This window comes from Rhinolophus ferrumequinum, chromosome 2 (genome assembly GCF_004115265.2).
Source record: "Rhinolophus ferrumequinum isolate MPI-CBG mRhiFer1 chromosome 2, mRhiFer1_v1.p, whole genome shotgun sequence".
NCBI classification, from domain to species: domain Eukaryota; kingdom Metazoa; phylum Chordata; class Mammalia; order Chiroptera; family Rhinolophidae; genus Rhinolophus; species Rhinolophus ferrumequinum.
In genome coordinates this window covers 45809064-45834256 of record NC_046285.1, presented here as the reverse complement: position 1 = coordinate 45834256, position 25193 = coordinate 45809064, and the positions used below count along the sequence as shown (strand labels likewise).

At 38.2% G+C, this 25193-nt stretch overlaps 1 protein-coding gene across 1 annotated transcript; it reads left to right on the top strand.

Annotated features, from left to right (window-relative positions):
* Positions 1-9413: 9413 nt before the first annotated feature.
* On the top strand, positions 9414-24818 carry LRRC58 (leucine rich repeat containing 58). The gene is made up of 4 exons (XM_033127799.1): positions 9414-10068; positions 17953-18081; positions 18706-18983; positions 21797-24818. The coding sequence occupies exons 1-4, from the start codon at positions 9569-9571 to the stop codon at positions 22003-22005; spliced, it is 1116 nt and encodes a 371-aa protein (XP_032983690.1). The 5' UTR covers positions 9414-9568; the 3' UTR covers positions 22006-24818.
* The last annotated feature ends 375 nt before the right edge of the window (positions 24819-25193 follow it).

Here is a 25193-nt window from a genome sequence, read left to right as displayed (position 1 = left end):
GCTAAGATGAACAGACATTCCAAATACCTGACTCTCATTATGGAAATGAGAAGAGCCTATAATAATTTGAGTAGATTAGAAAAAGTAAGAATACCAGAAGAGAAAACTTACAAAGTATCCCTATGAATAGACACAGAGCTTTAAACCAAGTTCATCCAATAAATTTCCTTACCTTCTACTATTAGCTTAACTGTACTTTCGCCTCTTCCATGTGGTGTGATGGCTGAGCACTTGTAGATAGCTTCATCCATGAAATCCACGTTTCTTAGTAAAAGTTATAGAGCTCCCTCAGAAATTTCAGCCTGATCCATGGAGACTCTTCCCTCATACAAGGAGTTTTAGTCCTCAAGTTGGTCTGTGTTATTGCGAAACTAGTAAACCAACTTTGAGGAAACTTCAAAAAAATCATAGTGCCTAAAGAAGTGGTAATATTCTTTATCATTTTCCACCTCATATTCCTCTCGAATGTCTTCTCTTTCCCAAGAAAGTCAAGATTTCCTGTGCCCTCCACAAAGGAGAAATGGCAGGAGAGGGTAACATCAGTGAGAGGTTGGGCCCCTAACTCTTCTATCAACACTGAAAAGGTGAAAAAAGAAATGAAGTTAGTAAAGTACTTATAAAGATCAGTAAACACTGTATCAGGTAGGGTTTTAGTAACAGATAAAAAGAAACCACTGCAGCTGTTTTTAGCGGATAGGAATTGAGTACAGGGACTTCGGCATTACAAAATCACCGGGAGGCTGGAGGTGTGAGCCCAAAAATCACCCTCGCAGGTGAGACTTGCAATGTGTGTCTTCTATCCTTCCTGTATTATGCTAGGCTCAGAACAATGCTGTTTCCTAGTTCCTACTTCAATATAAAGATTAAATGAATGAATTCAGGAAAAGCTCTTAGAATATGTCTAGCACATTGAAAACACTTAATAAATGTTACCTGATACATTAGTCAGGGTTCTCCAGAGAAACAGAACAAACAAAATCTGTATAAAGAGATCATGTGATTATGAAGGGAGAAGGCCCAAGACCTGCAGTGGTCAAGCTGGAGACCCAGGAATGCCATGGTATCTTTCCAGCCTAGGTTTGAAGGCTCAAGACTAAGAAAAGACTGTTGCATTTCGAGTCTTGCTCAAATTGTTGCCATTTGTCTGGTTTAATGAAGAAGCAGTAGATTACAGTTATAAACAAATTTCAGTCTGAAGATGTGTAAATCCAAGTTTTAGTTCTAAGTCCCTCCCACTAGTTATTTGACATGAGGCATGTCACTTAATCTCTCTGAGTTACAGTTTCCTTATGTGTAATTAGGATAAGAACACCTGCTCCAGGGTTATGAAATACCTTGGGATCTTAGGGACTATTTTTATAATGACATGGTTCATTTTTCCAGAGGGAGAGAAGTAGTAGACCAGGTAAGTGGAGCCTTACTTAGTGAGCTGCCCCTCTTCCCAATTTCTCATAGTATGTAGCTTACTCAGATAAGTCCTTGATTCTAGCTTTTCGGGTTATAGTCAGGAGGTCTTGCTGCAGCTATACCCTTTCTGGCCCCAAAGGAAAGGGTCTCAGACTCAGGAATCCAAAGGCTTTAGCCAGCATATCATGAAATATGATCTACTGATGATGTAATTCGCAATGTAAGAGCCAACTTCTGACTGATGTATCTGTAGATGGTCCTACTTGAATCTGAATAACTCTTGTTTATCTCAATCTGTATTATTTCTAGACCATTTGCATCTTTAGCTTCCCAAAGCCTAGAAGCCAAGGCAAAAGTTCAGTAAAAGCTAATAATGTGGGAAAACACTTTGAAAACTGTAGAAAGATACTATCTCTAAAGCACCTAGTATAGTACCTAGCACATAGTATTAGGTTATCAATATTGCCATAAAATGTCAGATAATATTAGAACTAACACACCTTTCTCTTTCTCACCTATATAGACACTCATTCCTTTAATTTATTTGGTTGGGTTGTTCCTGACTATGAGTGAATTGCCGTCTTACTTTGCCCTACTGCTCCCCTCTACACACACACACACACACACACACACACACACACTAACCAAGCATCAAAAAAAGCCAGTAAATGTAATCTGGGTGGACCTTGCACTAACTCCTGAGTACATCTCCGCAGCCTGCGGTTGCCTTCAAGCTGCTGCTGCTACCTTTAAATGACTAGCAGAGCTGCCGGAGGTCCCTGAGAGCTGGCATATGCCTGGAAATTATAAATGCGTTTGATCACTTTGTAGAGTAGTTATATTGCAGATTTTGGATATATTTTTTAAAAGAAAATTTTGCATATACTTTGGGTTAGCTGAATTACATTAACATTTTCAACATCCATATACTGTTCATGCCAACATTTTTGAAGAATTGAGTACAGGGTTATAAAAACCCTGTGTTGACTGCCCATTCAGATTTTTCAGAACAGGCCTGATTTAAAATATTCTGTGCTATTATACTCTAAATCAGCATTTGTCAGAGTCACTTAAAGTTGGGGTGTGGGGGCATCTAGATTTTTTTTGTTGTTGTTGTTAGGAGAGTTCACATTATAGGTGTGAATAAGTGTATATCCAGATAGGGCCTCAAATGGAAAAACCAAATTGGTGGGGGGAGACTTTTCTCATTAAAAAAATAAAAATAGAGTCAACAATAGTAGTTTACAATTTGTATCTGTTATATATTCCCATCTCTTTTTCACCATTTCCTGAGAAACAAATACAGCATTGTTATTCCCATCAAACAAATGAAGAGACTGAGGTTCGGAGAGATTAAGTCACTTGATTTTTATTAAAATCTCCAATTCACTATTTTTCATCACTATTTCCAAAGCTGTTTCAGAAATACCCTGTTTCTTAGCTGGTTTTTTTGAAACGTGACTCACCTGCATCATGAACAAAAAGAAGTATGTTGACAGTCACCAAAAAGAAAGACATTCTGTAAGGAACAAAGAGAAAGGTAGAAAACTTGCCTTGGCCGAGAAAGAGTATGGGCCAGCATAACCCAGCCCCGACCCTGCTGGCTCTGAGAAGACCCCCCCAGATACCACCTCCAGACTCCACCTCTACCAGATGCACCCTCAGAAGACAGAGACTTCCAGCAGCTCAGCATTCCATGTGGGATGTCTACTGAGTCAGGTTCACTCAGGCTGATCCTCTGCAGGCGCATGTGACTTGCCATATGAACCTGGAACTCTGTTTCTCTAATATGTAAACCTGTCTCTCTAGGTGAGTCACGTTTGAATTAATTTGGCTCAGAGTCTGCCCTGAGATGATATTTGAGGGATCCGTGACAAGTTTTGAGGGGTTAGTGACAAGTTCACAAGCGACTGTCACTGGCCTTTCTGGATGTTGCTGGGGGAAAGTCAACAGTGGAGGAGGCATAACTAGTAGATACACAGGGTCTCAGGGAAGTTATGGAGTGGTGCTTCCCAAATGGATAACAATAACTACGGGGCAGGAAAAATCATTTTCCTTCTATGCTTCTAATTTCTTCTGGCTGGTCTAATAATCAAAGTGACATGAGACAGATTAACAAGGGAAAATAACCGAATTTATTATATATGTACATATGGGGGGTTCCATAAGAACAAGGACAAATCAGGCAGTTGACATTTATCTGCCATCTTGAGCTAAGGAGAAAGGAGAGGTTGGGGACTTCAAATGGGAGGAAGGCAATTCACATGAAGATGGAAAAGCAAATGTTTCATAAATAAATGTTTGCTGGGCCATCTTTAACAACGGGACACAGATCCTATGCAGAGGACTTTCATCAAAGGAGCCTGCTCGGTTCCTCTCTGTTTATTGAATACTAGTTCATATGAAAGAATAGTCATCTATGACGACAGCTCCTCTCCTGGAACAGGTCCCTCTATCTAAGTTTTTTTAGGTAGTTAGGGGGAAGGTCAAAGATTCTTCCTCTTTTGTTTCTTAAAAATAATCAGCTTAAAATAATCAATATCCTAAACAAGGCATATTTTAGGGTGGCAGTTCTGCTCCCCCTCCCAACTGAGAGGCAGTACTAAACAAGTCAGCCTAGCCAGGGCAGCACTTTAATGGGAATGAAATTAACAAGCCTGGAAGGGGTGGGAGAAAAGGCTCAGGGAACACTCAGTCCCTTTAAGAAGCTGTGATCCAAATGTCCATCTATACACAGGTAAAAGCAATCTTACTCGTGGGCTGGATCCACTCTCCCTGTCTGGTCTCATCTCTCACTACTCCTCCCACACTTCAGTTTCCAAGGTACCATCCCTAAGTCATGATGCTGTCCAAACCCTCCTTGACTGCCACGTCCCCCGTCACCACTACCCTCAATGCCCCCCACTACTCACTTATCATTCAAAACTCTGTCCAAGTAGCACTTCTTCTCAAAGCCTCCCCTGCTCCATGTCCAGTTCATCACTCCCCTTTCTATATCTTGAAGATAGTTTTGTCGTTGCATGAATCACATTGTATAGCAATTATTTCTTTACATGTTCTTTTGTCCCTTATTATTTTAAAGAAAGAAATGTAAGATTATCATATCTTCCAGCATATTTTCCTGCCTCCTCTTCTTCCTATAATCTATTACAGAGAAAAAAGAATTCGCCACAATCCTCCAGGCCTATTATACATCATAATAGTAACAACTATATGAGGTGTGATCACAAAATATGGTGAATGTTTAAATAAAAAAACGTATTACAGCAAAAGAAAAGACACATTGCCATTAATCCCCCTCAAAATACTCCCTTTGCTTTGAACACACATATCCCATCCTTCTTGCCATGTTCTGAAGCAGTTCTGGAAGTCCTCTTTTGTGAGTGTCTCTAGTTGTGCTGTCGTGGCTGCCTCAATGTCCTGAATTGATTCAAAACATTTACCTTTCGTGGTCTTTTTGACTTTGGGGAAGAGTCAGAACTCTCATGGTGCCAGATCCGGTGAATAAGGTGGATGAGGACATACCATAAAGCTTTTATTTGACAGAAATTGCCGTACTAGAGCGATATGTGACACGGAGCCTTTCTTCCACTGTGATCAGAAAATACGGTGAATGCTGCTGCCAAGTGCCACCCAACGGAAAGGCAGGAATCTTCAATATGGGAAGCAGCACGTTGAACCTTAGTAACAGTGTGAGACAAGTTTCAACTTGTTCAGTGCAGTCAGGTGTGAGCTATGGTTGAGAGAAGGTTTGTTTTAAAGTGTGCCATAAATCATCCTCAATCATGACAATGTTCCGTGTCACACATCGCTTCTGGCATATGGCAATTTCTGTCAAATAAAACATTATGGTGTGTCCTCATCCACCTTATTCACTGGATCTGGCACCATACGACTTCTGGCTCTTCCCAAGTCAAAATGATTCAGGACATCGAGGCAGCCACTACAGCACAGCTAAAGACACTTACAAAAGTGGACTTCCAGAACTGCTTCAGAAAGCGGTAAGAACGATAGGATAAGTGTATTCAAAGCGAGGAGGAATATTTTGAGGGGGATTGATGGCAATGTGTCTTTTACTGTACTAAATTTTATTTAAACATTCACCGTATTGTTTGATCACACCTCATATATCAAATGCTTATGAATGCCAAATTTAATCTTCAAAATAAGCCTATGAAGTAGGTACTATTATTATCTCCATTTTATAAGTGAGGAAACTGAGGCATAGAGAGGGTAACTGATTCATCCAATGTTACACAGAACCAAGACTCTCACCTTTCAGGTTAGCTGAAGCCTGTGCATGCCATCTAAAGTCTGTCCTAACAAACCTCTGCAACTTCACCACACAACATGGAAAATTTCATCACCCAGGGCAAACAGTAAGAGAACAGGAAGCACATGGGCTAATGAGGTAGATGGCTTGTGGAATGTTATCATAAGTCTCTTTCCTAGAGGCCTTTTGGACAATGGAGAACATGTGTTTGTGGGTTGAACATTAACCAATACAGAAGACTTCGGAAGAATATGAGGATAAAGAGCAGCCCTTGCCAGTCAATGATAAAATAAAGCATTTCTAGGGTCAGTGGGACAAGTGGAAAGATTCTTTGTCAAATCTATCTACTCGAACTAGGAAAATGACTAGTGATTGACAACAACTATTGATTTAGGAAATAGCTCTCAGTGGTATGTGTAGTAAAAGCGTGTCTAAAATAATATAAAATTTAAAAGGTAATATGCCAGCTAGCAGCTACTAGAGCTATAGTTGAGAGAGAGAGAGAGAGAATGAAAGACAGAGACACTCTGTAGTCCAATGTCATAGAGAAAAGAAGTTGTAGGAATATGCCTTTCAACTCAATAAAATTTCATCATCTACTTCCAAGATACAAAATTTTGCATCATTATGAAAGACAGAAATCTTAAAGCCGTCCCAATTCCCCACACGTCAGATATAATTTTTGCTCCTCTGTACTTCCACTACTGTACTTCCACTACAATTTGTATTTTTTATAGTACTCTCATTCATTTAATAAGGCTTATTTTTATTCTAACACAGACTGATCATTAAAATTTTTTTGAAAAAATAGAAAAGAATAAAGAAGAATATTACAGTCACTTTTCAGTCCATCACCCAGACAACCTCTGTTACCACTTTGGAGTATTCTCTTTCAGTTTTTACATGTGTACTTTTTAAGAGAACTCAACTTGTACATGTAGTTTAGTGTCCATTTTAATTTTCCTCATGGCACTGTTTTGTAAGCATTTTTCCATCATTAAAAAAATTCTTATAACCTGGTCTACTTAGTTTTATAGTCATTTGTATGCAAACCTTATCATCCCTACTAGACTGTAAGATCCTTAAGGGCAAGGCTAGGTCCTCTTTGTCTTCTCATATGTCCATCATGGTGTTCCATGTATCATAAACACCCAATAAGTGTTTATTGCATTAACTGAATTAAATTGAATCTAGTGGAATATTTTTACATTTCACTATATAACAGGAAAAATAAAACATAAAAAAGAAATTCCTATATTACTAAAGATGAGTATCAGCTATGCTAAAACAGAAAATTCCAGCAGTGCATCCTGGTGTTGCCTCCAGGGCTTGTACCCTTTCCACCCTGTTTTACAGAAAAACTATGAGAAGTTATGACCTAGCTCTATGTAGACATGTAAGTGTAAAGTGACCAGATAAAGTTTGGAGTAGATACCTAACCACTTCAGTCATTATCTGTCATTTGGATCTCCAATTCACAATTATGGCCAACAGTTTCTACCAAATAAATGGACTCTATTGAAAGAGTTTACCTGTTATCACAGCTGGTCCCTCTGATCAGCCAAGTGAAAAGCAAGTGAGGTGGAGTCAAGCATGTCTTGGAAGGGACTGTTGTGTGGCAGTCCCCAGGGAGAAGGCTCTGTGATACTGTTATTACCAATCTGTTGCAGCAAAAGCTCAGCAAGAAGCTCCAGGAGACTTAATATTCATAATGGCTATATTTGTTGGCTCCCTCCCCGCAAAAAAGTGTTTGCAAGGAAACCTAGACAAGGTGGCTGAAGGAGAAAGTACCCTTCATTTGGTCTCCCTTCTTTTTTTAATAACATTCGAGTCAGAAGTCTTATCCTAAAATACAGTCAATGTGAACCAAGAGTAGCTTAATGGTGAACTTTTGATAAACGGACAAATATGCCATGTACTTTCCCAGTTCCTTGAAATTCATCACTTCCTTTAGAAAATGCATTACATGGCTTGCTTTTCCCTTTGTACTCTCCAGGGCCCCCACTGCCTCTCTCGCACTTTCTTCTGCTAACCATAAGACAGACCTTATCACTGTGAAGGTCCACAACCCATCAAAGCTCCTTCACCTCCCAGGTTTTCAGAACTCTCCAGCCTGACTGGATAGTTTCAAGGCTCACTTTAGTGGTGGGGGATTCTGCTTAATTTAGCCCATGTGGCCACAAGGAAGAGAGATGTATCCATGGTAGCTGAAATAGAGAGGGTTTTATTATAATAAACAGTAAGGGGATTCTCCCATTAATCTAAACATTTCTTCAAAACGTTCTATGAGATAATTCATTTTCCACTATTAAGGCTATTTCCATCTTTCCCCATTAATTTCTATAATTTGTCATCTTAACTATATTTCTGAATCACATTTGAATTATTTCTTTTTCACATTTTACGTAACATTCCTGTCCCTTTCTTGTTATCACACATATACATTTTTTTAACCATAAAACTATTATTTTAAATATTTGTGATTTTCACATATTAGGGTTCCTGCCAGAATATGATCTTGATCCAAAACAAGGCCTAATTTTTAAAAGGACCCTTTCAAAATAGGTTTCAAAAGCAGGACACTCTATCAGTTTTAAAAATATTCTATCTCTGTTTTAAACTGACAAAGTATATCCTCCCACAACTATAACTCAACCTGAAATCAAAGTTTGGCAGCAGGTAAGAGGCATAAAGCTTCTCACACAAAAGACTGGCAAGAAAAACTTCATTCTCCTTTTTAGAAGGAAAGCAATTTAATATCATTGATTATACACAATCTCTTAACATTTTTATGCATAAGATCTTTTTAAAAAAGCTAAATATTTTTCTCATATTTATTCATGACTTCAAAATTATAAAAAAGTAATTTCAGAAAAGACTGAGTTTAGGGCAAAACAGAAAATATGTTAATTGAAAGTACTAAATTAAAACCAAAGCCAGGATTTTTCCAGTTAAATTGTAGTTTTAACCTGCAATAAAATCTCAATACTTTGTTTGAGTTCTTAAACTGATCGATTAGTTTGAGCTATCTCAAATTAACAAACCTCCTCTATGGCTCTCAAATTCATTTCTAGCCACTACAATTTAAACTGAAAAACACATTAGTGCTTCTATAGCTAAAATGGCGAAACGTCCTTACATAATATACGTTACTTTTATCATGCTTAAAACAAATCCGGGAGGGCAAGCGGGTCAAGTATTATCCGTATTTTATGCATAATAATCCCTTGTTTTTATGGATAAAAATTCCTTGTTCGAGGACATGAGTCTATTTAACAGCAGAATTCGAGGTAAGAGCCAGGGGGTTCTAATTTATAGTCCGGATATTTTCGCACTTCGAAGTCAGCTTCGCTCCTCTCCAGACTTTAAATTCCAGGGGCTCGCTGTAACGGGCTGAATCACCACCAAATTACAGTGTCCTCATTGATACTACAGACTAGAGGCCGCACTCCTAACCAGGGATTAAGTGGCCGTTGCACCGTGACGCGCGAAAACCCTAATGGCTGGAAAAACAAGCAATCCTCGGCTGTTTACCGAGGCGGCCAAGGACTCCGGCGACAGGTCACAAAACTCCAGGGGCTATAAAGCGCGGCAGCCCAAACCCCGGAGGGTTCAGAGAGCAACTCGACAACCGCTGTGTCTGTGGCCTAGCCCAGCGAGCGAACCCCACACTAAACGCCACGTGAGACAACGCCCGCCCCTGGAGCGGCGCGCGCACCCGCCGCAGCACGTCGCGTGCCTCGGCGGGGGCGCGCGACGTTAGCGTCAGCCCTCGCAACTTCCGACGCAGCCCTGGGTTCAGGTTCCGGGGCGCCGCGGATCTCTCGGCCTGTGAGTCGCAGGCGGCGCTCTCCGGGCTCCGGGGCCGCGGGCCCTGCGGCTGCCGGAATGGAGGAGGCCGGAGTGGCCGTGACCACGGCCGGGGAGGCTGAACTGAACTTGTCCCGCCTCAGCGTGTCCGCCGAGACGCTGGAGTCGGAGCTGGAGTCGCGGGGCGAGGAGCGGCGCGGCGCGCGGGAGGCGCTGCTGCGTCTGCTGCTGCCGCACAACCGTCTGGTGTCCCTGCCGCGGGCGCTGGGCAACGGCTTTCCGTACCTCCAGCTGTTGGACGTGAGCGGCAACGCGTTGACCGCGTTGGGGCCCGAGCTGCTCGCGCTGCGCGGCCTGCGCACGCTGCTGGCCAAGAACAACAGGCTCGGCGGGCCAGGCTCGCTGCCCAAGGGTCTGGCCCAGTCGCCTCTCTCTCGCAGCCTTCAGGTGCTCAACCTCAGCGGGAACTGCTTCCAAGAGGTGCCTGCCTCCGTGCTGGAGCTGCGCGCGCTGCAGACCCTCAGCCTGGGCGGCAACCAGCTGCAGACCATCCCGGCCGAGATCGAGAACTTGCGGAGGTGAGCGGGTCTCTGCCAAGGAGGAGGGGGGCCCGGGCGGGTGTCTGGGCGCCTCTGGGCGACAGGCCTGTTCTTGGCGCCCTTCAATTGTCACGTAGTTGTCTTCTTCCAGGCTCTTCCTTTAACTCTTTGGCAGTGAATACTACCCGGGCATTTCGGGGAATCTAGTATGATCTTGTGTGACGGCGTTTGGTATGTTGTGTTTGCCCTGTGCAGATTTTCGAGGCAATTTTTCTGTCTTTCTTGGGTCTGAGGGAGTGATCCCAACTGAATAGCTTCATAAACAAATGTAAATCTGAGTTGTCACTTTCTTGCTCCAAAGTCTTTAGTGGTTTTCCACTCCTGTAGGTCTAATCCTTGCTTTCCACTACATTTACTGCTCCCTATTCTCTGTAGCAATACCAGCAATGCCGTAGCCCCCCTTATGGGGGATGGAAGAGGCTACGTTTTCAGACCCCCAGTGGATACCTGAAATCTCAGGTAGTACTGAACTCTGTGTGTACTATGCATTTTTCTATGTATACGTACTGTGATAAAGTATAATTTATAAACTAGGCACAGTAAAAAATTAACAATAATTAAAATAGAACAGTTATCACAATATACTGTAATAGAAGCTATGTGAATGTGGGCTTTTTCTGTTCATGTCTTCCACCCACAGATTTAATGCTCTTTTTCCATCTTCACTAAGCACTTACCAAGCACTGTGGCCATACCTTATGCCGTTTGAGGTGAGACTGCAAAACTGGCATGAATTTGTTTTTCCTTCACAATTTCATAGATTGGAAGATTCATTCTTGCCTTAGATCTTAGCAGTCTGAGCATATGATTTTTACTTTTCTTTTTAAATAGAGAACTTTCACCTTTTCACTTAAAGGAAGGATTTTACGACTTCTCTTTGGCATATCTGAATTGCCAGCATCACCACTCTTGCACGTTGGGGCCATTATTAAGTAAAATAAAGATTTATTTGAACATAAGCCCTGTGATACCATGACAGTTGATCTGATAACTGAGCCGGCTACTAAGTGACTAACGGGTGGGTAGAGTATGTAGCATGTATGTGCTGGACAAGGGGATGATTCACAACCCAGGTGGGATGGAGCAGGATGGCTTGAGATTTCATCACATAGTTCAGAATGGCTTGCAATTTAAAACTTATGAATTGTTTATTTCTGGAATTTTCCATTTAATATTTTCGGACTGTGGTTGATCACAGGTAAGTGCAAATGTGAAAAACAAACCACAGAAGAAGCGGACTACTGTACTATTTGTAGAATTCAATGAGCCATGCAGTTTTTATCAGCACATGCGGATGTTCACTAAATATGTGTTGTACATGACCTGTTCCCTTTGCCTGGAGTGTTGCCTACACCTAGAAAACTCCTATTCATCCTTCAAAACCCATCTCGAGGGCCATCTCTTTGTTTTCTTTCCTTACTGCTTCTGGACAACTAATTTATTACCTATACTGTACTTCTTCTGTACTTAATTCATGCCAATATTGAATTTACCCTATTGATTATAATTCCTTGTTTACAGGTCTGCCTCACCTACTAGATTACTCAGTAAATGTGTGTTGATTTAAATGGAAGGAAGCAGAGACACAGGTAGCAAAAGTTCCCTAAAGGTGCTCTGCAGGGGAGTGAAATAAAGCACAAGAGAAAGTGTATTGTCCAAAGTGACAAAAAAAGTGTCTTCCATCTGTAAAATATTTTCACATCCTTTACTGAATTTTGTGGGATAACAGAATGTTAGAACTGGAAGGGACCTCAGAGTGGTGAAAAGAACATGGGACTGAGAATAAGAACTCTTGGTGTCCCAGCCTTAGGCAAGTCACTTGAACATACTCTGACAACAGCCTCCTAAGCTACAAAAAGGCATTTGGACAAGATGTCTTTTCATTTACTCATCAACAGATATTTATTTAGAACCTACCATGTGTCAGCTGATGAGGATACAGTGTGAACATGATCCTGCCCTCATGGAGCTAACGTAACTATAAGAGACATTAAACCTCCTTATTTAATTACAACTGTTGTAAGTCCTATTCAGATGTACAGAGTGCCTTGAAATGAAATAACAGAGGGACCTGACTTAGTTTGGTTCTTGCGTTTAGTTCTCTCACATTTGAATTGAGTTTTTAAAGGAAGAGTAATAATGAACTATGAAAGGGTGGGGTGAGCTCAGTCCAGGTAGAAGGAATAGGACATGTGAACCCAGAGGAAAGGAGGACATTGTACTAGAGTACAGTGAGAAAATGGGCAGGAGGGAAAGTGGCAAATAATTATTTGGACCAGACCCCAGGTCATGTCAGATCTTGAAAGCCCTGGGAAAGTTTTGATTTTATTCTAAGTACACTGAGTTTTAAGCACATCTCTCTAGTTGATGTGTAAGAATGAGTGGGGAGAGGGTGGAGAGATGAGATTTGAGGGTTGGTTAGAAGGAGGTCATTCTAGTAGAATGAGAGGTGATGGTGGCTTCTACTAGGGTGATGCTAGGAGAGATAGAAGGGTTTGAGAGAAATTTAGATGCAAAATTGACAGGCCTTGCTAACTTCTAATTTTGGTGTTACACAATTCCAACCTTCTCATTTGAATTTTCTCAATATACTAAGAAAAAATCCAGAGCCAGTATTATTTCCATCACATGGGGAAAGGTGTAGGCAAAAGTCCCATTTATTGAATACTTCCAGTGCAGGAGGCCCTGTTACAGTGTTTTGAATATGCTTTTTAATTCTCACAATGTCTCTGAGACGAGGAAGAAACTGAGGCTCTAAGAGGTTGTCATAAGATCACAAAGCCAGTGAGTGGTGGATCTGGATTTTACCTCTGGGATCTCTAAGTCCAAACTCGAATTTTCCACAGTGACAGAGCAGGGCTAGAATCTAATCTTTCTGACTTCTCTTCTGTTGCATATGTAATCAAGAGGGTTGGGCATAGCCATTGCCTGGTTGACCTGATTTTCTGGGCTAATAACAGTTTTTTGGTCATTGTGCCTTTGCCTGTAATCATGTATGGGATCTTTTATGTCATTTTTTGGTTGTATGCTACATTTCTCTTTACTGATAAGAATCAGTAAAGTTTTAGGCCATGCTCCAAATATAAACTGGTTGAATGTAGGCTAAGAGGGTCATGTCGAAATTTACTCTTAGAAGTAGAAACAGCCTAGGCAATGGCCTGATTTACCCTATTCTCTTTACAGATGAGGAAACTGAGATTTAGTATCAGTGACTTGCTTGAGGCCAAATAGTGACAGTGAGATTCGTGTGGTTCAGCCCTCAAAGGCTGCTTACTGCTCATTGCTAAAATAATGCATTAAAGATTCAAAAGCGTAGAGGTGGAGATTCAGTGACTTAAACCCTACGGCACTTGTCCAAGAAAACAGTCTTCTTTTAAAATATACATGAACTCCCTACACCTCGTAGGTAACTGTGATGTATATTGTATACTGTGCCATGTTGCTTTTAAAACCAGATCAGGTGTTTTTGGACATTAGGAAGATATCTACCCTCTTTAACAGCAATTTTTAAAATACTGCAGAGTATATTATCCATGTAAAGGTTTCCTTTCTCCCCAGCCTTCATTTCAGGACATCTTAACTTTTACTCTCAATTAGCTCAGACATTAACTGAGGAAGAACTTAATAACTGATCAGTCAATGGGTAACAGACTGTAAGAAAATGAAAGCTTTGGGGCTGTTTGATACCCAGGATGGTAGACACTGGAAGAGTAGGTTTGAGCACAAGTGAGTTTCTTTGATACCATTTCCCAGTCTTCTCAAGTAATGCCTTTTTCTGCTCATGATTCTCCTCTCACTGTTTGCTTGATGTGGTTTTAGAAATTAAAGACGATTGTGATAGAAACAAAGCTAAATATTAATGCCCTGGAATGTTTGGATGCTAGTGTGCAATAAGTTGATATCTTACAGGAGAGGTGACTGGACTAGATAATAAATAGGATGTGATAAAGTTTAAATAAAAACACTTTTCTAGAGTCACATACTGAGTTTTCCTCTGGCTCTCAGCTTCTTCCCTCTGACTTCTTTCTTTTATTGCCTTAGTTTGGGGCAAGTACCAAATGATGATTTCTCCATTTGTGCTTCTACTTTTGAACATAAGTACTTTAAAAGCCTGTGGTGAGTGATGTGGTATTTGAAAGTGATTCAATATGGGGATTCTGTCTCAAGAAATCTTTCTTTATCCACAAATGGTCTTTCTGTGTTTCTTTTTCTGTTTTCTGCCTCTTTGTATACAAACCTCTCTCACTTTAATTTCATCTCCCTTTAACCATTTATATTTTTGTTATATTTAATGTCATTTTTATTTGGGTAGAGAAGCAAAACATTTTGTTTATATCTGTGGTTAAAGTTGATTGGCACTAAGAGACCCTAGTGTATTTTTTCAGTGAGTCATTGGCCCTTGCTAGAGAAGAGACACCTACTTCAGTATTCCTAAATGTTGAAGAAGTGGAACTTTCCAAGAAACAAATTTAATAATTGTCAGTTAACACTAAACAGGAAGAAAAGGAAGAATTCTTTTCTAAATTTTGTGAATGATTTTCTTGCTTTCTATACAGAGGGTGCCAAAAAAATGTATACACATTTTTAAAAAGGAAAACTGTATTAAAATTGTAATACTCAATATATACCAATAACAAAAGATGAATACAAGTCATGTTTGACTTCTGTAATTACAAGAGGTGATCAAAGTGGTTACCATCAGCATCCAGATACTTCTGATTACAGCGAACTACTGCTTGAGCAATGCTGACCAAAGTGTTCCCTTGTATACATTTTTTTGGTACCATCGGTATTTGTCAAACATTGAAAGAATTGTTCCAAGCCTGATTAACAGAGCCGCAATGCTGACAAACATAAGAACTTATAAATATTACATATAGTTTTGCTTGAAATTGAACAATAGTTGAATGCATTTTTGGAAACAGTGAAGTGTGGTTTAGAAACTTAATTCTCACAAATCATTTAAAGGCTTTAAATCCCTAGAACTTTGGAAATTCTTTGTTTCAAAGGGAGAAATAAGCCTGACAGTGTAAATTTAATATGCTGATTGTGTAATCTGATTAATGATACCTATCAGTTGCAAAAGGGAATTTATGTAATTTCGAAATCATGGGCTTGGTTATATTTTAGAAGTCAGATCCTTCTTTGCCAAAGTCACAGTAACTACTAAGGTTTAGCATCCTTTCTGTCTATATACCTCCCAACCCACTCCAGAGCATTGAGAGAAAAAGATAGAGTAGTAACTGACCACCAGACACTAATTTCTCTTGGTTCCTGACTTAAATAGAAAGGACAACACTTAAATTTGCTCTCTGACTCACTCTTCCTTTCTTCACTGTTTTCTTTTCTCCCTCAGTAGACACTATTGCAAGTTGTTATTTAACTATTGAATCTTTTATAAAAGGACTTCTAAGGTTGCTGATATTTTCCCCCAGGTAGTTTTCTCATTAAAATAATTCTTTTTCCAGGGTAGTTTCTGTTTTTGGGGCTCCAAATATTCTATTCTATTCTATTCTATTCTATTCTATTCTATTCTATTCTATTCTATTCTAGTAGCTCTCATCGTTGAAAATTAGTCATTTCTGACTAACTGAGCATTAACTTACACCATTTTTGGTAGGACCAAAAAAGACCTGCCTAGGAAGTTTTTCCACCAGTGCTTAAACATTTACATGTAGCAGAATTCAGTCTTGTATCCAGACAGTTGATTTTTGCTACGAGGTAATATTTTAAAGAGAAAAATAACATTGAAATTAAAAGTTATCTGCTTTTACTAAGCATCATAAATCTAAAAGATTTACACAATCAGAAATAGAAAAAGAGTATCATTAATATATTTTTAAAATGACAAAACTTCGGATTTAAGTTGACTTTTTGAATCATCACACTTCAAGTAAGACAGATTATGAAATACAGATAAGAAATTCAACAAATGGAAGAAATTATATCAGAAAATACATGCAATAAGGCAATCTGTAAAGGACTTTAAAATAAGTATGTTTCCTAACTTCAGAGAGGTAAAGGAGGGACCTTCATCAATGAAACAAGAATAAGTTTAAAAATTGACAATTATAAAACCCCAATTAGAATTCCTAGAAATGAAAAAATGTAATTATGAATTCAGGGGGCCGAATGGTAGACTGAAGTCAGCTGATGAGTGAGTCAGTAAGCTGAAAGATCTTACAGGCATTCTCCTGAATGTAGTACAAAAAGATAAAGAAATGGAAAGTATGTAAGAAATATTAAGAGACGTGGATAATTGATTCTGAAGTTCAACAGCTTTTTGGTAGGAATTCTAGAAAGAATAACATGTAGGAAAGGCAGTGTTTGAAATAACAGTGTCTGAGACTTTCTCACAGAGAGAGCATTCTAAATTGATTATCTTGACATACCATAATAAAACTTCAGAACAATAGTGTAAATAAAGAAAAAATATCCTAAAAGCTAATAATAATTAAAAAAAAAAAAAACATTACCTACAAAGGCGCAATAGTAATACTGGCTGAAATAAGATAATGGAACAGTATCTCCCTAGTGCTAACGAAAAGAACTGTCAACTTAGACTTTTATGCCCAGCCAAGCTATTTATTATTCATGAGTGAGGGGGGAAAAATATCAGAGACAAAGGACTCTAAGATTAACAACCATGTTGTGTCCTTGCTGAAAGAACTTCTAAAGGATATACTTGAGTCATACTCTAGAAAGATCATTTTGGCTGTTGTGTGGAAAATAGCTGCTGAAGTGGGAGAAGAGGAGAGTGTGATGGAAAGAGTGGAAGCAGGAAGACCAGACTGGAGCCTAAAGTAGTAGTCCAGATGTGAAATCACAGAGATTTGCTTGGTACATCTTTTTCTGTCCCTTTACTTTTAATGTATTGGGTTATTTCTGTTTTAGGTGTAACTCTTGTAGACAGCACACAATTTGATAAAATACAGAATCCTTACTAAGGACCAAGGGCCCTCTGATCTGACCGTCCAGGCTACCTTTCTGACCTGTTTAACTATTGCTTGCCTGCCTCTGTCACCCTGATTTACCCACGCTGGCTGTGTTGCTTTTTCACAACACAAGCATTTTTCCACCTTGGATTTGTACTCAAATCATTTTATTCAGATCTCCATTGAAATGTCATTTATAAGAAAACTTTTATGACCACCCTATCTAGAATGTCACTTCCATCACCATCTAATTTCCTCCCCTTTTCTTTATAGCACTTACAGCTATCTGGTAAAATATACAAATTCATTGATTTATTTTTGTGTTTTTCTCACTAGAATGTAAGCTATTTCAGGTGAAAAACTTGGTCTTGGGGTGGCCGGTTAGCTCATTTGGTGAGAGCGTGGTGCTAATAACACCAAGGTTGCCGGTTCAATCCCCACATGAGCCACTGTGAGCTGCGCCCTGTTAAAAAAAAAAAAAAAAAAAAAAAGGAACTTGGTCTTCTCTCCACTATATTCCCTAGAATGGTACCTAGTACATGGTAGGTGTCTGTATGGTTCACATTTGTTGACTGGGCACTTTACATGATATATAATAATATTCCATTTTAAAGAAGAGGAAACTAGGGCATAGCGAGATTAGTTCTTACACTGGTAAGTGGTGGAGCTGGGATTAAATGAAATAAATACTAACAAAAATAAAACCAGTAGGCATTATTGATAATATTGTCCAATATTGGTGTGTCTTGCCTGCTTACCTACAAGCTCCCTGAGGATTGCATTATTTCTCTACTGACTGTACAGCACATAGCAAATCCCAAGTAAAACGTTCGCTGAATAGATGAAATATGTTCACTGTAATAAAGACAATGGGTTATCTTGTCCAGCTTTTGTTTACTCTTTTTTTGTTGTTCATTTATCTTTGCAGCTTAGAGTGTTTATATCTTGGAGGAAACTTCATCAAAGAAATCCCACCAGAATTAGCAAATCTGCCTTCTCTAAATTACTTGGTATTATGTGACAACAAAATCCAAAGTGTGCCTCCTCAGCTTTCACAGTGAGTAGTTTCAGGCAGTTAATGTATACAGTAGGCTTTATATGTAGTAAAGAACTTCATGTTTTCGAAGTAAATGATAACATGAGAATTACAGTTCTGAGGTTTGCTGTGAATTGGGTTATTTTTAATGTTACTTTTAAATACTCTGGTTTACTCCTCAAAATACTTGTTTAGCCTGTTTTCTGCAATCAAAAATAGAATATTGTTTTGGCATAGATTTCCCAAGTTTCATGGGATTTTGTGGATTTTATATTTGATATGAAGGATTCCTGTCCTAACGAGATAATGTGAAGGATCTTGATTCTAGTTGCATTTAAAGTCATTTTTTTTTTGGGTATCTGAATGATAAAACATTCCGAAAACAATCTTTAAAGCTAACATTTATATTTCATCTAGCATATCAGAATACTCTAAGTATTCTAAACTCGCTAAGATTCCATGGGCAAAAGTCCTTCCTGACATTTATAAATCTGCACTCTGATCTAGTTTCAGCACCTTTTTAGTTTACTTCCATTGACCTTAATCTTAATTGCTCATTCTTATGGGGAAACCAAGTACTTCACTTCACTTTCTTGGCAGTAATCTTGCTTACCGCCATTGGGTTTTGTGCTGCATTCATTCTAGGTTGCATTCGCTTCGTTCCCTCAGTCTTCACAATAACTTGCTGACATACCTGCCTCGAGAAATCCTCAACCTTATTCATTTGGAAGAATTGAGTTTGCGAGGAAATCCGTTGGTTGTTCGTTTTGTTAGAGATTTAACCTATGACCCTCCAACTCTCCTGGAATTAGCTGCACGGACCATTAAAATTCGAAATATTTCCTACACTCCTTGTGATCTTCCTGGGAATCTTCTTAGATACTTGAGTTTAGCCAGCAATTGCCCAAACCCAAAGTGTGGAGGTAAGTTATATTAGTTTCCTTGTTTCCCGTTTATTTAGCTATTTTTAAAATTGATGATTCAAGTTTTTTTTTCATTAGCTGTCTTATTTCAGAGAAAGGCAGTTAGTCTCTGGTTGCCTCATCCTTTCACCCTTTTACCAGAACGACATTTCACCCTGTCTGAATTTCTCTCTCTCTCTCTCTCTCTCTCTCTCTCCCCCCCCCTTCCTCCCTCCTCCCTCCTTATTTCCTTCCTTTTCTACTCTTTTCATAGTACTTTACGATTCATACACAAGGAAAAGACCTTGAAAGTCTCATCCTATCTTAGAACTGTCATAAGATGGTAAACACTTTCTTTGAGAAGAAACACAAAGGAAGCATAAATCGTCCTAATAGCTTAAAAAGAGTCTTTCTAAAATGTTTGGCCACCTTTCATATTTATTTGAAGGACATGTTCTTAGAGTCACCATTCTGAGTATCAGGTAGCTTTACAGAGTATGATTCAAGATACATGAGAATGGACTGAATGTGTGCCGATTTCAGAGTGTATCCTGGAATTTTGTATTCTTTTAAATCATGGTTTACAATTTCTTGTGTTAAGACATTTGGAGAGAATTAAACAACTGTTACAATGTAAGGCAGAGAAGTAGGAATTCAGTGTACTACTCATGGAAATCAAAAGAGGGAGAGAGTACATTTAATTACATCTGGAAAAGATGAGACGATTCTTGAAGTATGAGTTGGATTTTCATAGGGTAAGATTGAGGATAAGAAACTTTCCAGATGGAGAGTAAAATTGGAGATAAAACAGTATGGGGCAGAATGTTGGATGAGTAATAATTTTGCTTAAATGTACAGTTAGGGTAGTAATGAAAGGAAAGAGTAAAAAGATACTTGAAGCCAGGTTATCAAAGGGCTTGGAGTGCCAGAGGATGTGGGTGGGAGTTGATAATGGATGGCAGGTCATTCTACTTTGTCTCATGAAAGACTACTTCTAAAATAATCCAATCTGACGGGGGTGCAGAAATTTTTTACTGTTGTACGATAAATGTAGGTGCTGAGGAAATGCTACATAATGATGATCAGAGCCATGTGAGATTTTCCCTGGAAGTCCCATCATGTCTTGAAATTGTTATAAGGTTAAAAAGGAAAAAAAATGATTTAAGTTCCTGAAAGAATATTAGAAAAAAGACACGATTGGTTTAAAAAAAAGACAATACTCTGAGCCATTTCCAACCACTCACAGTTAAAAGTAGAGGTTGCTGTGCTGTGCCAGAGCTGCTCTCTGTGGTTTTCTTTCCTAAGTTGGCTTTAACAGTGGCAAGGGACAAGATTCACACCAGGCCTTCAGGCTTAATAGGCTGTATCTAATCTCTTCTTTAAGTCTGTCTTTGCCGGAAATGGCCCTCTATAAGAATTCTCTCTTTTCTCTTAAGTGGTTTTTTAATCTCTTCTTCAATATACTGATGTGTCATTTATCCTACGAACAAAAATAAATTTAAAATTAAAAATTTGAGATAATATATAAAATGAACCATTGACGTTTTCTCCTTCAGACTCATTACTGTTACTGAAGTCTACACAGAAGTAATTTTATATTTTGTAAGATACTTTCTTTGTATAGTCTGAGATGTTACAAATGACAGTATTGTACTATTTTAGCTCATGGTAATTCTGTAATGTTTTATTTTGTTACTTCATCTGTCTTCAAGAAGCTAGCACATTTTGGAGGGGGTTTATTATCAATATTGATTGACCAGTTTATTGAATTTATCTACTTTCCTAAATTGTTCAAAGTAACATACCATGAATTTCCCTTTTTAAAAGCTATGAGTTATACTTAACTTATAGGATTAGAAAATTAGAAAGTTAATGGGGAAGTGTTAGGGAAAAAAAATAGAAATCATTATTTCTCCTTTGCTTGGACCCCATCTTTTTATTTTGCCCCTTATGTGCTACACACAGAGTAGTTGGTGTCAGAGGAAACTTAGGTAAGGCATAGAGGTTGAGATTCCTCTCCAGAGAGATGATGGGACCCAGAGTTCTAGGTGTTCCGGTTATACTATAACTATTGTGAGAGCCTTCATGGGTTAGAGATGTGCAGTACCTTTAAGGAGCAGCTGGAACCCTGAGACACAGCAACCTCTGCTTTCCGCTTAGTTCTAGCCATATTTTTACTTACTTAGAGGGCCACAGTTCAGGAGCACTAAATTAGGAATCAGAAGAGCTGATTATTAGAGTCAGTCTACGTAATATTATATAACTGTGTGAAAATCAAGTGAGGCCATTAGTGAAACAGCTTTGAAGCCTATAGATTTAGAGCCTGTGGAAATGTAAGATAGCATTTTGTTTCTTTTAATTTTGCTTCCTAATACATAAGAATGGGTACCAAAAGTCGTCTCCTTTCTGCAAATTTTGTGTATAATAATGAATTCTTGAAGATTATTATTAAAGAAGCTTTGTGGGTTTTTTTAAGTTTCTTGACTATAGAGTAGTATCAAGGAGTGGCTTAGTTGACAGAGGAAGGGTACTTTAGGTGTCCTGTCATCTCTATCAGCCAGTGTCCACCAAGTCACCCAGAGAAAACAAAATAAGTAAACAGTGCCAGCTACATTTAAGATAAATCTCCTGGCCTTCTCCTAAAAGCCAAAATGCCACCCCTAAAACCTTCCAATATTTCTATAAACAGCTAGAGAAACATCTAGTTCTGCTGAAGATTCACAAAAGAGAAGACTGTGTATGACATTTCTTCAGAATGCAGGAAAAACGGTTGAAAAAGAAATTGGTTTTTGCTTTATAATGATTACTTTGTACTTATTCCTTCTTCTCTCCAGGAGTCTACTTTGACTGCTGTGTCAGACAAATAAAATTTGTGGACTTCTGTGGGAAGTACCGCCTGCCCCTGATGCACTACCTGTGTTCGCCGGAATGCTCTTCCCCTTGCAGTTCTGCCACTCACAGCTCCACATCCCAGAGCGAATCGGACTCGGAGGATGAAGCTAGCGTTGCTGCACACAGAATGCAGAAAGTCCTTCTGGGCTGAGAACAGTGCTGGGAAACACTAACAGACTGAGCAAAGGTGGTTAGGAAAGAAAACAGACTTTGAAGTTATCTAGAAACCGTATCTTCATCTTGAATGTCCATAAAAGAGTCGGGGGTGATGTAAAATATTTTGTTTTCATCCACCCGTTCAGCAGGAATGAATCCAGTTCTGTGTTTGGATTCCTTGAATGTAATTCACTCTGAATGGCAGTTTCAGATTTGGCTGATTGCTTGCAATTTTCACTCCAGTTTTGCATGACTCACATAGCAAACTAGAATATTTTAAAGAGCAGTGCTATAATAGACCATGAGTGGTATAACGTGACAGTTGAGACTAAGAAAGAAATGATAAAAGCTGTAATTATTGCCAGAGTTGTCGTTGGGTTTAGGTGGAACACTATACCATAATAGAAGTAGCCCTCCTTTGATGTATTGCCCATATGTTGAGATTACAGAGCTATTCAGATAAGCTCACAGATGGTTACATGGGACCCAAACCTTTCTGACCTACTAACTGGTAAAGTAGGGGATATAACCTTATGTGGGATTTTAAAACTCTTCAGTTCTGCTTCTTTATTCTATATGACTGTTGTTACCTTTAATCCAGCAATGACTGATAGTGCCTTCAGAAATATGCTTTAACAGAACTAGGGAAACAACTGTTTAACATCTGAGCTCATGGCCACCTAACTTCATTTTTTGTTTAAACATGAAGTAATCCCCTATAAATCACTTTTACACTTAATGGGAGGCCACTCTCTTGATCATTCTGTTACCATAACAGAATAATAGTTTTTGATTGAAAAATCCGATTTCTTTTGACAGAAAAGAGATGTAAACTAGTAAAGCTTCTTTATATACAAGTGGAAAACTGATTTAAAAATTTTTAACAATCAGGTATGACTCCATTGCCTGTGTGTATTGAACTGTAACTTTTTCTACATTTTAAAGAAACACTAGAAAAATATTACAAGCCAAATAAAATTTGGGCCAACAATCATTGTGTTTGTGCACAATAGAAGAATTTCCAAAACCAGTTTAGCCATGGAATATTTTTTGAAAATAATGTATTGATAATATATTTTAAAAATATTAACTACATTATATTCTTAAAGTATAGCAGAAAAATGACTTCACAGGTTAATTGCTATTATAAATGACCAAATTTTTAACTAATTTTAAATGCAATAAAAATTGAATAATAGTCCAATTATAGGTTGATATTATAAAATAAAATGCAAAACACATACTAGCAATCATTAGATCATTAACCCATAACATGATGGTTTGTTGGTAAATGTTACCTGTACAGTAATATGCATGTCAGAAATACATTGGAACACGAGACAATCTCCCCTCTGACTTGCTGGCATTCATGACTGGGCACACAATTTCTTAAAAGCAGATTGTTGTACAATAATGATATGTACTTACATAGATTAGGTTTTTGTCATATATATTTTATTTTAGAAGAAAATATATTGTAGGATAGTTCAGGGTTTGTTTGTTTATTATATGTTAATTCATGAAACAGTTTCATGACTGCAGGTGTGAAACGCTGCTATAGAGTGAATTCCTTCTTCCCTCTTGTTGTAACGTAAGATTCTTTTTTCCTTATGATTCAGAAATTTTCTATACTATGTAAGTAATCTAGTATGTTTCTGCTGCCTAGCAAAGTAGTATGTGGGTGATTATACCATACCATGGAAGTAATGAGAAGTCTTACTTCTCCGTTTAAGCCACAGCAAGCTGCATATTACAGAATTACGAATGGTAAAGATGACTTAGGCAGTGTCTAGTGGCAAGCCCCCAATGTCTTGTAAGTAAGTGACTTAGTTTAGATACATAAAATATTTTCATAGAAAATAGTGTATTCATAGTAAAATAGTCAAATTAATAGGACCAAAATTTTCTGGCTTATGCCTCAGTTTACTTCCTAATTCATTACCAACTTGACCTAAGAGCTTGGGTAATCTTCTAAAAGTTAGTCTTTGTAAAATAAATGGGTAGGTATGTAAATATGGTATTTAACCTTACATAACTCTTTCCAGCTTCCCAGAAAGAAGATACACTGATTGAGCTTTTACAGATGTAAATAGGTCTACCCAGGAATAGTTTCTAGCCTTTGCTGTATAATGTAGATGTACACTATAGTATACAACAAAATACCTTTCAACAAAATGTTATGTTTATCTGTATGTACATTTGAAAATCTAAGATAAGTGTCCACTGCCTTTGGTTACTTTTACTGAAATCTACATTATAGCTGTTAGTTTTATCTTTTTTTTTTTTTTAAGTCTTTGACCTAAATTTTTACAAGAGCTGCTCATAATTTCTAAGATTTTTCCTGTTTTTCCCCTACCTTCCCTTTTTTCATAACTGATGATAATAGAAATTAACCAGAGCTGAGATCAAGGGACTTGATATATTAGAAGCCAGATACTCAGCTCCTGAGTCATATAGCTATTTAAAATGATAAAATGATAATCTTTATTAAGTCACATGTTTGTGTTTAAACTATAGTTAGTAAACTTTGACTGTATTTTTTGAGATTTATAGAATGCACTAATTTTCATAGTGAAATAAGTTTTTATATTGTTACACTTGGACAATTTTAGTGACCAAAACTTAGGTGGATAAAACTACTTAACCAAAGCATTAATGTGTTCAGAATGAAATTCTTCAGTGCTAGTATTTGAAACTAAAATGGGTACAACGAACATTCTTAGTAGTCTTTATTCCTAAAACGCAGTTCTCATTGTCACCAAACTGAGTTGTGAAATAATCCTAGGTTTTAGGAAATAGTAAGATTAGCTGATATGCTACGAGCTTTTCATGTTTCCAGAAAATGGCTGACCTAAGGACAAGCTAGTCAGGGTTCTCAGTATTCCCTGTATTTGAGTGGAGGTAGATCTGAGGGTTACTGTTCATATTTAACTTCTAAATGTGTGCGAGAGGAGTCTTTTGTAAAATTCTTGATGTTTGAAACTTTTTAAATTACCAAATTTAAAAGTAAAGATTTGCATTATAAACTGTACCTCAAATTTGAGAAATTTCTGTTTTGATGTAAATAAAAATTAAAAGCATTTCACACTAGTGCATTGTAATACTGCAGACCAGTTCCACCAAACATTGTAAATATTAATTTTAAACAAAAGGAGAGAAGGCAAAGGCTCATTGCTGGAGTGT

Coding starts and splice junctions, on each gene's coding strand:
- LRRC58 (XM_033127799.1), top strand. CDS start 9,569: ATGGAGGAGGCCGGAGTGGCCGTGACCACGGCCGGGGAGGCTGAACTG. Junction 18,082..18,705: donor GTGCCTCCTCAGCTTTCACA/GTGAGTAGTTTC, acceptor CATTCATTCTAG/GTTGCATTCGCTTCGTTCCC. Junction 18,984..21,796: donor CCCAAACCCAAAGTGTGGAG/GTAAGTTATATT, acceptor TCTTCTCTCCAG/GAGTCTACTTTGACTGCTGT.